This window comes from Thamnophis sirtalis, unplaced genomic scaffold (assembly GCF_051295495.1).
Source record: "Thamnophis sirtalis isolate CommonGarterSnake01/CBP01778 unplaced genomic scaffold, rThaSir2_p1.2 scaffold_1, whole genome shotgun sequence".
Lineage (NCBI taxonomy): Eukaryota > Metazoa > Chordata > Lepidosauria > Squamata > Natricidae > Thamnophis > Thamnophis sirtalis.
In genome coordinates, this window is record NW_028261381.1 from 109,215,088 (window position 1) to 109,230,610 (window position 15,523).

At 37.3% G+C, this 15,523-nt stretch overlaps 1 protein-coding gene across 1 annotated transcript in view; it reads right to left on the reverse strand.

Annotated features, from left to right (window-relative positions):
- The window catches only part of SLC8A3 (solute carrier family 8 member A3), a 222,515-nt gene that overhangs the window by 32,955 nt on the left and 174,037 nt on the right, over positions 1–15,523 (reverse strand). Inside the window, exons 3-6 of the mRNA XM_087721544.1 lie at positions 12,368–12,474; positions 8,321–8,399; positions 8,114–8,217; positions 453–470 (exon numbers count right to left, since the gene is read on the reverse strand). Coding sequence (XP_087577670.1) covers positions 453–470; positions 8,114–8,217; positions 8,321–8,399; positions 12,368–12,474 — 308 coding nt within the window. The remainder of the gene's footprint in view (positions 1–452; positions 471–8,113; positions 8,218–8,320; positions 8,400–12,367; positions 12,475–15,523) is intronic.

Genomic DNA, 15,523 nt, shown 5'->3' on the forward strand with positions numbered 1-15,523 from the left:
AAATATCAGAGCCTGCAGATGCCTTTAGAGTGATATACCGTCATTCTGTGTTCCTCTTGCTGAGTCAGAATGACAAGGCTGAACTCACTCTCTGTGTCTGCATATCTGGGTATGTTCACGTTCATCTGTGCAAAATGAACTGGTCACTACAGGTTCACCCTGGCATGTGGCAGGTTCCCTCAAGGCTGTAGAGAACACAGATGCAACCTCAGTTCCAACGACCCTCAGCTCTATCTCCCCAGCTGAACCCTTTTCCTTATATCCTAGCAAGGGCTCGGGTTCATGTTATTCTCAACAATGGCATTGGTTCTAAACGTTGAGGTGAAATCCTTGAAGTATGAAGTCATTACAAATGAAAGACAAAATTTAGAATCTAGGCTGTGGACAAAGAAAGGACAGAGCAGAAATCCAAACAGAGAAAAGGAAGGGGGGAAAGGGGTGAAATGACTTACCTTGAGTCAAGAGAAGTGCTATATAAAAAGAAATAAAAAAGAGAAGGAAGGAAGAGACAGAGTTATTATTTTCTGTATGACAGGTTTATAAGCATTTTGCATATCACTGTGTTAAATAATAATGAGCTTGCTTGAAGTAAACAATGGCTTTTTGGTAGCCTCATGGTAGAAGCAGGTTTGTAAGCATGCGTGGGAGCCACAAAATGGAGATGAAGCTGTATCAAACAGGTGCAATTGTAAGGGTTTAAGAGGTTCCCCCTTTCCATCATGAACAAAGGTGCAGGCGGTAGGGTGGGAGGGACAGGATTTGGAGGTGAGGACTGTGGAGGCAATCCGTGTATAAATTTGCAACACGAGATCAAAATCTTGGAAGCATCTAGTGGCTTTTTTTGGGGGGGGAGGGTTGCCTTCGCATCAATGTTGATACCTCCCTGGATTAGTCCCTGAAGTTTCCTTGGCAAGATTTTTGGAAGTGGTTTGCCCTTGCCTTCTTCCTGAAAGGAGCTACTGCCAAGGTTGTGCACCTAGTTTTGTACCTAAGATGGGACTAGAACTTATGGTCTCTGGGTTTCCGGCCTGGTTCCTTAACCAGTACTGGCCTAGGGGAGATACTATATTTCTACCTTTTAAAACTCTTTCAATTGGCGACACCTAAGGAAGTAACTTCGGTTTCAGTAAAAATTAATATGGAAGTCAGACAGATGCAATGATTCATACTTAGAAATTAAATTTGAATCACCCTAGTTGAATTACTGTCACTCAATGGGGAATGAAATATCACCTTACCTACTTTGTACAGCTGTTTTACCATCACTTTATGGGGCTATAACAACTAGCTTCCAGTAACTCCTAGATAGCACCAAAGGGGATAAAAAGAAATCTCTAATTGATTGTTGCCATCTTGTGTTCATCCAGATTTTTTCAGTCCAGTTTTGGCAGTTGTACATATTTAGTAATAGTATGAAGTGGAATCCTTAGTGCTCTCTAAGCTTGTTAGTGCTAGAAGAGTGTGAGGTTTGCTCTTTATTTATGCTCTTTATGTGTTAATAATTGTTAGCATTTTGCAGGTCCTCAGGAACAGGAGCTTCTTCAAACAATTTTGCTCTGAGATGGGACAGGCATGGCATGAACTAACTGTAATAGCAAACATATGTCTGAAAGACATATGCTGCAAAGGGTTACCGAAATTATTGTCTCCTTATAAATAAAGAAAACTCCAACTTTCACAAAATCATTTCTATTTTATTCAGAAAGTTTCAGAAATTTTTCATGCAAGGAGAATCAGGGACACCTTTCCTTTTGAGCATTAATTTTGTTTTATGACACAGAAATATAAGAATAGAACTAAAGATAAATTATCTGAAAGCAAGAAAACTCTGATATATTATTAATATTTTATTCAAGACTTTGTTGAAGATAGAAGTGCAAGTAAACCTAAATAAATAAATAGAATTGTCCAGTCTATGTTGGTGGGGATGTAGATTTTTCCTTGGTAGTTCCTGGATTACACGGATGTTTACCGCTTGATTGTCTGGCATTGTTTCTGGTATCAATCCCTGCTTATCTGGGTGATGATTCATGGCAAGGAGGTGTTCTGGTCTTTTTGTTTTCTTTCTCTCTTTTTTTTTTTTTTGCTTTTTGGGGAGTTTTTGAAAGTTGTCTGGATATGTTTATCTCTATGATACTGTTCATGTTGATCCATCTGAATACCAAGCTTTTAGGAATTCCCGAATTTAGCTTGGTCTAGTATGCTCACAGTTTCCTAGCTGAAACTATGGTTAAGTCTGTTCAAATTAAAACATTTTTATTGTGTCTTCTGATTGCTGGTTAGTGTTCATGGATGTGTTCTGTTAGTCTTTTGCTTGTCTGTCCTAGAGAGAGGCTGTTATAGCCCTCACACTATACGTATATTATAGATGAACCCTGTTTTTTTTCTTGGGCTACTGGGTCCTTTGGTTTACTTAAGATATTTTGGAAAACTTTAGTTAGTTTATGTACTACAGTGATGCCATAAGGTTCCAATAGTCTGTTGGTAGTTTCTGAAGTGCTATCCTTTTTGTAGCTTATATTGGTTGTGCTATAATAGGTGGAGCGAGCAGGATTTTTAAAAATAATCTAAAATGGGTATTCATTTGGTTAGAAGGTACTATATAGGTGATGTTTCCTTTTTTGATGCTCTGGGTAGTTGTAGTGCATTTGTGCTCATCTGAATAATAGCAATAGCATTTAGACTTATATACCGCTTTACAGTGCTTTACAGCCCTCTCTAGATTCAGCATATTTCAGATTCAGCATATTGCCCCCAACAATTTGGGTCCTCATTTTACCGACCTCAGAAGGATGGAAGGCTGAGTCAACCTGGAATCTGGTGAGATTCGAACTGCCAAATTGCAGTCAGCCAGCAGTCAGCAGAAGTAACTTGCAGTACTGCACTCTACCCACTGTGTCACTGTGACTCATAATGTTCTTACATAGCTTCTTTTGTTGGTATTTGGTAATGGAGCACTTGGTTAATATGGGTGGGTTTTACGATAGACTTGTGTTTCTAATTTGCTGCCATTTCCTCTGCTGATGAGAATATCCATGAAGAGGATGCCCTCAAGAATGACAGGGCAAGCTTTCTGTATATAATGAGAAAGCAAATTCTATTTCCTTCTAGCACTGAAGTTATTACCTAGCTGGGTAATGAAATGTTTTCAAACAACCAAGTTCAGAGAGCACCAAGAATTCCACAGTTCAATCCTGAGCTACAAATATTATTTTCTATTGGTAAAGCGAAGTTTCACTCATAACAGTTCCTCGACATGAATACATTTTATAACAGGGCCCTAAATGTAAGAATAATTGAAGCCTTTCCCCACACCTATTGTCTAGACTTTTTAAAAGATCTGCAACTTTGAAGCAAAGGGGAATTTAAACAAACCTGTGCTTCTCCTGGCCTCTTGAGATCAAGAGATAAGATGGATAGCACCAGAGAATAGTATTGCTTTTAATTCTAAACTCTGAACTGTCAGTTTATGGTTTTAGCCTATGGAGGCTGATTACAGTAAGTAGTTCATTCTGAATCAGTCAAAGAGCTTGATACTAGCAACAAGAAACAACTTGAATATGATTCCTAAAAGTTTCTTCTGCTGTTCTTTCAATTTCTATTTTCTAATTGATAGTATGCTTCTGTCAAGAATATTTTATTCATAGTATTTTTAATTTTGATTATAAATGATCTTTGAAGTGTTTGGATTTCAAATTAAATCTCATTGTACTATCTTCTATTTCATATATCTCAACATGACTCTTGGCATTTTATTTTCCAAGAATTAATTTCTTAAGTTTGTGCACTTATTTCTAAAGACAACTATCTTAACTTCTCTCTTTACTCTGATTTGTACTCCTTTCTATATTTGCCTATGGTTTAGAAAGAAGAAGGAAATATTAGTTTTATTTTTAGAGAAGAATCTGGAGAAGTATCATCATTCGGAATAAAAAAATATCATATCTTAAAAAAAAAAGAACCACCAGTGTGAAACAGCAGCTGAACTTTGTCCCTTTAGTTTTACAGATTTGTCCTATAATTTATAATCTAATTTCAAGGACAAGAGAAAACCTAATCTATACCATACTATTTCACTTAATACTATGTCAGTGAAATCCATACAGGCTGCATGACTTAACTGGCCTAGCCAATTGCAACTGAAGAATCTGACTGCTGCTTCGGGCTTAACCGAAGTTTATGAGTTGAGATGGGAAGCTCTGGAGAATAGCATTGCAAGGAAAGGCTTTTAAAAATAAGCCTGAATCTCACTGTGGTTGTTGACCTTGAATAAATGACACATTCTACTAACAATGCTGCATGAGTTTTCCACAGAAATACCCATTAAAGAGGAGACCTAGTATTTAAAACCTAACAAGTGTACTGAATAAACAGAATTTGGAATTGTTAATGATACCCTTCTAAATACATTCACTTTTGTAGGGCTGTTGAATGCTTGCTTAAATCAGCAGCAAAAGGCTATTTGAATAGTAACTGTGTTGGACTGTATCTTTAACACGGCAGGAGGAAATTCAGGATGGAACTACATTTGACAGGGCTATTTTCAAATATAAAATGAAGGCAGGGATGCCATGTATTTGCAGTATAAATTAGAGGCAGTCCATCTAGTATGCTCCAGATTTTTGGGACTTCAATTCCTATTAGTCTGAAACAGCATAAGCAAGGACAAGGAGATTGTCTAGAATAACTGGAAGACATTGGATCTGCCTCAGCTGGCATCCTATATCCCTCAAACCAGTTTATTGGGGCATTTTTCTGCTTTCTAGCTTTGCTATTGGAAAGCTGGAAGGAAGAGAGGGGGAAACACTAATTGAAGCAAATGACTGGAGAAAAGCACCAGAGGTGGGAATCAATTGTCCTTTGTTACACCTTCCTTTTATTCTTATTTTCAACCCGTAGCCTCCAGCCTATGTGAATAGAATGTACCTGTGAAAGGAACTATCTCTCCATCACTTATATCTTCTTGGTCTCAAAGCTGATTTTCTCCCTCTGGAGGTTTGGCTTGTGCTCCTTGATTACAATGGGGCCTCAAGAGTAATAGATTTAAAACATTAATCTCCTGAAGGTCTGAGATCTCTGTGCTTCAGCCTATTAAAAGAGTGCTTATCTCTTTTTCACTTCTAATGTAGTGCATGAATATTTGAAGAATTCTATGAACTAAGATTCAGTAATATAGAAAGGGATTTTTTGGCGGGTGGACACTGCTCACAGAAGCAGGAAAATGGCTTTATGGGCCACAGCTTCCTTTGCTATAAGAAATAGCTGAACCTGGGTAACTCAATTCTGGCTTGTAATAGACCTTATGGGTCCAAGCTTGGAGTCTATTAAAACAACTGGCCCATTCTTCTCATCACTCATTAGTGCATCTCTATCCCAAAGTCACATCATTCAAGATATGAGAAGACAAAACTGCATGAGACCCTAACAAGGCATGTAACATTAGCCTAGGGAAAGATGATCCAACATTTCTACAGCTCATCAACTTCCACTTTGGTGGTTTCAGTTCCCTTAGTCAGCATGCACATTGTTCACTGTTGGTGTGAGACGAAGAAGCTTGGCTCTCAGAATCACTTTCATGATAATTGCGCTTGTGTATGGATGGCACACATTTGTAAAATGCCCTGTGATATGCTTTCTCTGCCATTATCCACTTTTCTGGTATAGTGAACATCTGTTTATCCCCTATGCTTTTGGTATTCCATGAGGCTGTTAAGACTTGGCTGTTTCAGCAAGTCTTTGAGATCTGAAATAGCTTCTCTTATAGCCGTGATGGCAAACCTATGGCATGCGTGCCGGAAGGGCGCACAGAGCCTTCTCTCCAGATGCACAAACTGTTGCCCATTGCTCTTCTAGGTTTCGGCACGCCAGCCAGCTGGTCTTAATGAATGTGGGAGTGCCAAAACCGGAAGAGCAGCCTCCTAGTGTGCATGTGCGTGCCTGGCAGCTGCTCTTCTGGTTTCCGGCGCACACGCATGCATACACTCCCGTGCATGCATGTATACACTCCCATTTCGGCACTTCGTGCTGAAAAGGTTTGCCCACAGGTCCTATAGGGACATAGTTTTGACCATGGTACTTCCCAGTGCTAACAGTTTATCATGGTTGAACTAATTCATACTGTTGTTATTGTTGCTATTATAATGATTTTTAAAAATCTTTTTAATGATGAGTAGATGAGGTAAGTAAACCTGTTGGAGCCCTTTATTGATGGGAAAGGTGTATAAACCCAGTAACTTAAAAACTGGCTCTATTGGAAGGTCTTCGAGAACTGTGGAGCCATCAGTTCTTATATATCTGTTTCTGTAATTTTAATGTTTAAAAGTAATATATCATTTATCAAAGTTATTTTAATTTGGTATTTAGATTAAATGTTTCAATGCTAAGTAACAATTAGTTGCATTGTAACTTTGGACAATTGTTCTGTATTGCCCCTTGAATGAAGAGTAGTCCAGAATAAAACATAAAGCTAATGACAGAAACAATAGCAGTATGCTGCTATTACAAATATTTAAGAGCTGTTATTTCTTTGTTTTCAAGAGTTTTAGCTCCATAGTTCTGAAGTATCAGTGTTATACCATTTTCCATGAAAAACTAAAATAGAAAAACTAAATAATCTGAATATTTTGTACACTGTATATTATGAAGCATTCTTTACTGATCTACGTTTAATTTATAAGCATTGTTATAAGCATCTTTTTAATGAGCTTTATTTGTTCACATTTTGTGAAGAAGAATACAAAATATATGGAAATCCACTAGATCTTTGTTAATGCGACCCATTAGAGAGAAGTACTGTTGTGTAAAGATTCTTGAAACATCCAAGGTCAGACACAAAATGTTTAGGATCCACAAGTGGGTTAACAAACTCAGCAAAAGCAGCTGAAGGCAGATTTCTCCAGGTTTGTGGTCCTCCAAATATATCAGACTGCTAGAATTTGCAGCCAGCACAGGGCCTTCTAGTGAGTGGTTCAACACATTTGGAAGGCAGCAAGTTAAAATAGATTCCCTCCAAGCATGCTTTGAGTTCCAACTTGGAAGTTCTTTGCTGCTGATATGCCTGTATGTCCGAAATGGGAAAACTCATCTAGGCTGTCTTGCCATAGCTGACTCACCTGGCCAACTCACTGCAGCCAATTCACTGTGGGACAACTTGATTCACAGTGGGACAACTTCAGTGTGGGATAACTGAAGAGAGGGACAAGTAGAATTGCAGCTCACTCCAGCCTTGAGGAGGTCTAACTTGAGAAGGTTCAAACTTTAAGCAAGACAAGGTCTGCTACAATTCGCTTGCCCTTTTCTTGACTTGAGCTGAGTCCTGGGTTGAATTATCCATGGTGAGTTGGCCATGGTGAGTTGTTCTTCAGTGAGTCACCCAGGGCGAGTTGGTTGGGATGAGATGGCCAGGGTGACTTGTCCTAGACCCTGTATGTCATTGCTGAAACTCTGAGGAAGTACTTCCTAACATGAGTTCTATGAAGTTGTATTATAAAGTATTTTGGTCTATTTAGATAGATATATATATATTTTGGCAGGGAATTAATTGCAAACATTCTTGGCTGTTTCTGTTGGCAGCACTTGTTAAATCTGACTCCAATATGTACATGTCTATATCCATATATATTTATATAAAAATAATCAGTAGCTTTGTAATCTTAATTATAAAGCTGTAATTAATGAAGAGAATAAAAAAAGACAGGGATCATTGTGCAAAGTTCAGAATTGGGGAGCAAGCTGAAGAGGCAGCCATGCAGTTTAACACATTCGTCTGAGAAAAGGACTTTCCATCTTGAGATAAGAAAAGGAGACAAGATTACATCAAAAATATGACCAAAAGGAACACAGGGGGAAAAAGGAGAGCAAAGAGAAAGGGAAGGATCCAAACACATGGAAGTTCAAACAGCTTGTAAGCCACGAGCACTGCACAAAAGGAGGATCTTAAGCTAAGCTCAAAAATGCAGAGATGGGACCGAAACAGGGTGAGAGCGAGGATATAGGAGGGAAAAGAATAAAACTTGGTCTGTGTAAAAATCAAAGAGGAAAAGGCGGAGCAAAAAAGGTTGTTTTTGCAGTCTGCATTTGCTTGGTTTCTTTTTTCAAAAAAAGGATCTCACACCTGATATTCCTCGTTCCATCCATTTCGGTTCACCAAGGACAATGAAGAAAGTCTCCTGCCTTTCGTATTCTTCCTCATCTACTATTTTAACCCTTATGGTCTTCCTGTAGGGACAACAAGAAAAAGATGGGTGTACAGTGGGTAGCCTGTAGTTGGGAGCAAATTCAGCAGCAGCGGTCGACACTACTACTATCCCTACCATCACACCGTCTCACATGCAGCCTGCTTCTGCCACTGTCTTGGTGGTCTTTCACTTGCTTTCTAGGACATATCAGTTGGAGCTGATCTTTAGATGAATTAGAGAACATTAGAGGGAGGGAGGAAGGAAGGAGGAAAGGAGGGAGAGGCAAAGAGTGAGGAAGAGGAATCTGGTCTATAGTGATGGTTAGTGGAAGGTGACCTCTGCAGCACATTTAGTCAAATGTCACATGGTAATAACAGTTCATCAACTGGCTGAATCCAGAACAGCCACAGTAGAGATGGGACAAACATCCTTAGTGTGTTAGATAAAAAGCCAATTTTTGTCTGTCTTGAACAGTGGATGGAGAGTGCAATAAGAGAGTGCAATATCCTTTTAACATGCAGACATACACACACATACACACACACATGCACAAAACGCAGCCAGGATTTTCCCATCTAGATCTTTTTCTCTGCAAAGGCAATTTGGTTTCTTTCCCCATACTTGATGCAGTATTTTTTTTTTACTGAGAATTGATCATTCATTTTTGCTGACTGAACTGCTCGGTGCTTATGAAATTCAATGTTATAAGGGTATAGGCAGAATACAATACAATACAACCTATGTGAGTATCGTGCAATGATACAAAACACTCTTATAAAAATGAAGTTGCAATTCTATACCCATTTAGTTAGGAGTAAATCCTATCAAACTCAGAGGCATTCACATCTACATCAAAATGCCCCAGAATCACTCAGAAACTTTATTTCCTCTTCTTTTCTTACCTATTTTTTTTAATATATGAAGATGAAGAATGACAAAGAATGAATACTAATGTTTCCCATTTTCCCCTAGAAGTTATCTATTTATATTGATTGGGTTTCTATTTGAGACCCTGGACCAATTCTAACACAATCTCTGTTGTTATTTTCCCAAGGAATCCTAATTATTTCCTTCAATTTGTAGAAAGTGCCACAAAAGAGCAAGATCCTGATATATGCCTGTATCCTCAAATATCAAGAATTGAAATACAACATTAAATTAGCTTTTTAAGCCAAGGAAGAATTGGCCACAACTCTCCCATATAATTTGCAGAATGGTGAGAAAACTTGAATGTATTTTTAGAATTAATTGCGATTCTCAGTTTTCACGTATAGTCACCATGTAGATTGATTGGAGTCATTTACTTATCAAATCTCTCTACACAGACAATGAAGAAGCATTTAAGGGAAATAGATTTTGGCAAAAAAAAATAACAACTGTACTCATTCTATTTCTCCACATGCTGTTGTCAGCAACCTCAGTATCAATTGGCCACACAGACTTCAGGCTAATATCAAAATAAATGTGTGATTCTGAAGGAGCATTCTTGGGTGGTTTGATGAAAAAAATCCAACACTTCGTGCAAAATGTCACAGCCTAACTTAGCCTTTGAATTAGTCAAACAGTTTGTAAGGTTGAAAAAGTAGGCTGAGGACAAGTCATTTAGAGACAAGCAAGTGTGTTTTTAAACAAGAATAAAAGGGTTTGCAGTATTGATCAGCACACGTGGAAAGACCAATTTCAAATCTCTGTTCAACTATATGTGTGTGTGTGTGTGTGTGTGTGATATTTGTGCTGATAAATAAATAACACAAACGTAACAAAGGCAACAGTAAAAAATATTGGGTTTCTGTCTGGATGGTCTCTTGTGACAAGCCGATGGACAGAGAATGGAAGCAGTTGACCTCCTCCCATGTTTGGGCATACCAGGGGTTGTGACCTTAAAATATATATATATATATATATATATATATATATATATATATATATATATATATATATATATATATATATATATATATATATATATATATATATATATATATATATATATATATATATATATATATATATATATATATATATATATATATATATATATATATATATATATATATATGTTTTCTGAGGTTTTCGCGGGTGTTAGTATGTAGGTCTCTAGTTGTTCGGGTTTTCTCCCGCGTAGAATTGGATATGTCTTTGCGACGTTTCGACGAAGTTTCGATCCAATTCTACTGCATGTTGCCTTTTGTTACATTTGTATTGTATTTGTGCCTTTATTTATTTATCAGCACAAATACAACATATATACAAGTAATATATATATATTACTTGGACTTCAGTAAAGCATTTGATAAGGCAGACCATAACCTACTACTAGATAAAGTAGAAGAATGTGGGTTAGACAGCATCACCACCAGATGAATTTGTAACTGGCTGACCAACTACACTCAACATGTAGTCCTCAATGGAACTGCATCTTCATAGAGGGAAGTGTGCAGTGGAGTATCCCAAAGCTCTGTTTTGGGCCCAATACTCTTCAATGTCTTCATCAATGATTTGGATAAGGGAATAAATGGGGAATTCATTAAATTTGCAGATGACACCAAACTGGCAGGAATAGTCAACACTCCAGAAGACAGGCTTAATATACAGAAGGATCTTGACAAACTTGAACATTGTGCACTATCTAATAAAATGAAATTCAATGGTGAAAAGAGTAAGGTTCTAAATTTAGGCAAGAAAAACAAAATACACAGGTACAGTATAGGTGGTACCTTGCTCAATAGTAGTAACTGCGAAAGGGATCTTGGAGTCCTAGTGGACAACCAGTTAAATATGAGCCAGCAGTGTGCAGCAGCTGCCAAAAAAGCCAACACAGTTCTAGGCTGCATAAACAGAGGGATAGAATCAAGATCACTTGAAGTGTTAATACCATTTTATAATGCCTTGGTAAGGCCACACTTGGAATACTGCATTCAGTTTTGGTCACCACGATGTAGAAAAGATGTGGAGACTCTAAAAAGAGTGCAGAGAAGAGCAACAAAGATGATTAGGGGACTGGAGACTAAAACATATGAAGAACATTTGCAGGAACTGGGTATGTCTAGTTTAAGAGAAAGAAGGACTAGGGGAGACATGATAGCAGTGTTCCAATATCTCAGGAGTTGCCACAAAGAAGAGGGAGTCAAACTATTCTCCAAGGCACCTGAGGGTAGAACAAGAAGCAATGGGTGGAAACTAATCAAGGAGAGAAGCAACTTAGAACTGAGGAGACATTTCCTGACAGTTAGAACAATTAATCAGTGGAACAGCTTGCCTCCAGAAGTTGTGAATGCCCCAACACTGGAAGTCTTTAAGAAGATGTTGGATAGCCATTTGTCTGAAACAGTATAGGGTTTCCTGCCTAGGCAGGGGGTTGGATTAGAAGACCTCCAAGGTCCCTTCCAACTCTGCTATTGTATTGTATTGTATTGTATTGTATTGTATTGTATTGTATTGTATTGTATTGTATTGTACTGTATTGTACTGTATTGTACTGTATTGTACTGTACTGTACTGTGTGTGTCATATATATATTGGAGGAACTGAGCCAAGTCATTATCATTCTACCAACTCTATCTCTAAATAAATAGGTTTTAATTAGAGAAATATTTAGTTCCCTTCCATGGTACATTGAACCGGCATGGATTTGAAGTTAAAATGCCAAATGAGTTTATTGGAAGACAAGAATGATATGTTAGCATGTTGGTCCATTGATTCATAAAACATCTTGTTTTGTACAGAAAAATGAACAACAATTTTCTTTTGCAAGGCAAGAAACTAGCATTAGTGTGCAGCTCTTGTGACAATGGTAGGTATGCTAAAAGCAAGTTGAGCTGGAAGACTTCCAATATGCATATAAGTTTGCATCAGGCTGCAGGGTTGACCTCTATGGCCTATTTCTGTAGTGTTGAAGATGCATTTGAAAACCCCAGTGTCCTATTATTTCAAGAATATGCATTAACATCTTTCAGTCCAAACACACACACACACACACTTAAGTACTGCATTCTCAGCTAAACAAAGCACCATCTTGTTAACTTCCATCAGTACCATGTGACAGGCTGTGCAGATATGGCAGTGTTAAGGATAGAGCAGTTGGAAAATTTAAAAAAAAAGAGGCCATTGATAGCGAGAAAAGAAAGGTAGGAAATAAGAAAAAGAGGAAAGAAGAGTGTTAATGTTAGTTGGGAGAGCCAGTACTACACCTTTCTGTAAACTCATACCCATCATTCGAGGACCCATCAGCTCAATGAAGAAAGTCTTGTTTTTTTCATACTCCTCATCATCAATTACCTTGATGTGAATAGTTTTGCTGTGAATGGAAAAATAATAAATGTCATAATGGGGAGAAAGGGTTGAGCAAGCTGGGCAAAAAAGGGAGAAAAGAGAGAATTTCAATGGTCAAAGCTTACTCACCCATTATGAATTTTGTTTTTTAATTTTTATATTCTGGCTGGCTAATCTGGAAGAGCATTTGCATAGAGAATGGAAACAGATTATTAAAAAAAATATTCCAGCAATAACATCTCAGATATCCAGTCATAACTAGAATTCCATTGGGAGCTTTCATATTTAATTAAAAACAGAAATACATGTCTGTAATTATACAAGCTGTAATTTATGGACTGCATAGTGTACATTTAAGGTATACTTGTAATTTGATGCAGCTTTAAGCGTTGCTTTACTAGAATATTAAAAAAGCATATTCTCTCTCTCCTATCTGTCTTTTAATCTCCCATCTTAACCTAATGCTTTTTTTAATAACTGAAAAGTTGAGATATGTATTCCAAAGATTGCGAGTGAACACTTTCCCAACCTACCCAACAAAAATTGTTTTGAAAAGCTAAGTTTGTTTTTCAAAAGAAGCCGCCTCCAGGAACCCTTCTAACGTGGAAGAGAAGACTAAAATACCTCCTTCCCATCTTCTATAGTCCCAGTGCTGCTCGGCCTTCCACAATGTTTGCTATTTACAGAATAACAAGTGCACATTAGTTGCACATATTTGCACATTGCACTAAGCCATAATAAGTATAATTTTTTATTGTCATTGTACTTAAATGCAACGACATTGGTTATTCTGGGTTGGGTTTACTCTGGTATATATAATCACCCATTAAGATGTGTGAACTGTGATTCATGACTAACACTGATGATGTTACCTGGTTTCGGAAATGAAACAGCTGCAAGAAAACAACCAAACTCAGAGCACCAAGGAACCCATCACTGTGATTTATGGCTTGCTATTCAGTGTGAAATGAGCCACTATACTCTTGGCTTGGAGAGATATCTGCCTCCGGCATCCCAGTGGCATTTTGTGGTATACAAACCACATTTGTGCACAGATATTCAGTAGTAAAACCATCAATATTTGTGGATACTATTTTTTTTTACCTTGTAAATTGTAAACATGTTTGTGGACACTATTTTATCTATATATGGTAGTTTTATATACTACACAAACTCCATAAGGATTCCCAGCTCTGTTTACAAAGTCACATGAAGTTAGCCAACAACAAAAAATAAATACATGAAAATAAATATAATATCAATCCACCTTGGTATTCTCAAACTCATGATCTCCTTGACAGAAATGAATTACCAATTACGGGCTGTGTTGGCGCAGTGGTTAGAATGCAGTACTGCTACTTCTGCTGACTGCCAGCTGCCAGCAATTTGGAAGTTGGAGTCTCACCAGCTCAAGGATGACTCATCCTTCCATCCTTCCAAGGTCAGTAAAATGAGGACCAAAATTGTTGGGGGCGACATGCTGACTCGGTAAACTGCTTAGAGAGGGCTGTGAAGCACTGTGAAGCGGTATATAAGTCTAAATGCTACTGCTATTCCACAAAGTTAAAACAAATGGTTTGGTATGAATTCAGCCACCAAATGCCATGATTTGTTTGACTTTCATACTTCCTGAAAATCAAAATACATTAGAGTATGGTTAAATATACTATGTAAACATATCCCTGTAAAGTGTTTTGGTGGAGTGGTTTGTGATTATCTACTTCATCCTCCTCATTGATTGTATTTCCTATTAATTCCCCAAACAAGTTTGTAACTATGTCCAATCTGTTTACTTTGTTCAAAATCAGCAAAGCCTGGTTCAATGCTTATAACAGTTTACTGCCTTCAAAAGCTATCAGACAATGAAAGCTTATTATGATAAAGTTGCATTCATGTATTAGAACACCAGCATACTTTCAAAGTGTCCATTTCCCCCTAATTATGGCATTATTTTAACTCCATGTTCTTTCTTTTGAAAACAGCAAAAGACTAATCTACCATTCCTTATATGTTGGAGTTATACTACTAAGAATTCTTAGCAGCACAGCCTTTTCTGTCTCAGTATATCAATAAGTTTGAGCAGGCTGGTTTATATAGCAATAATATGTTTTGAACTTCACAGACAGGCACTTAAAGATTCATTCACTCATTACCTTTGATGGATTAGGGGTTGGGTTACCATAAACAATAACAATTAAAAGAGACTTTTTATAAATTCCTAGAGATATTATACTCCAGATATAATTTCTATTTCATTTCTCTGAATAGCAGTCTTATCTCTGTGGGAACACAGCTGGAATTGTTGAGGAAGGTCTTGTCATACTTCAGAGGAATGCAGTGTTTCCAAATTTCAAAATCCCCAAATACCTATTTTGCCAATTCAAAAACTAAAAACATCTCTTAGAAACTATAAGGGCAGAAAAATAGATGTAACATGTATTCCCTCCCCCCCAATATTTTTCATCTTCATGCAGGGAGAACAACTTTTTAAGCAATTTCAGAATAACAAAAGGTGTATGCTAGAGTAAAAGTAAATGTAGAAAACATATTGTGATGGGACTGGCTGGAAAAACTCTTGGCTTTTTATCTGGATCAACACATATTTAAAATTATAATTGCAAGTTATTTAGTTATTTTCATGTTGTCAGTATAAAAAGGGAGTTCAGTGAAGCATAATTTTAAGCAATTACCTCTCCCACTACAACTTCAACACTGTCTACACTGCTGAGAATCATCCCTTGATGAGCGTTTTTAGGATTCAAGATGCTTGTTTGGAGAGGTAGGAACAGAGAAAAATTGATAGTGTGAGAAGCTTTCCAGCCTGGTGATGCTTCCTTAAGATATTTTAAATTACTATGGCTCATTTAATTGCTTATGATCATAATTATATTTTAGTATTAATTTTATTTAATGGCTTCCTAGCTGTTCTAAGAGCCCTTTGCTGAACTCGATAAAAAATGAGTAGGAAGTAAGAATGACTGGATACCTTTCCTATGTGGAAAACTAAAGTGCCGGAACTTTTTCGTTTTAAAAATAATGCCTTCAACATTCTCCATTTGATACAGAAGGGTTCT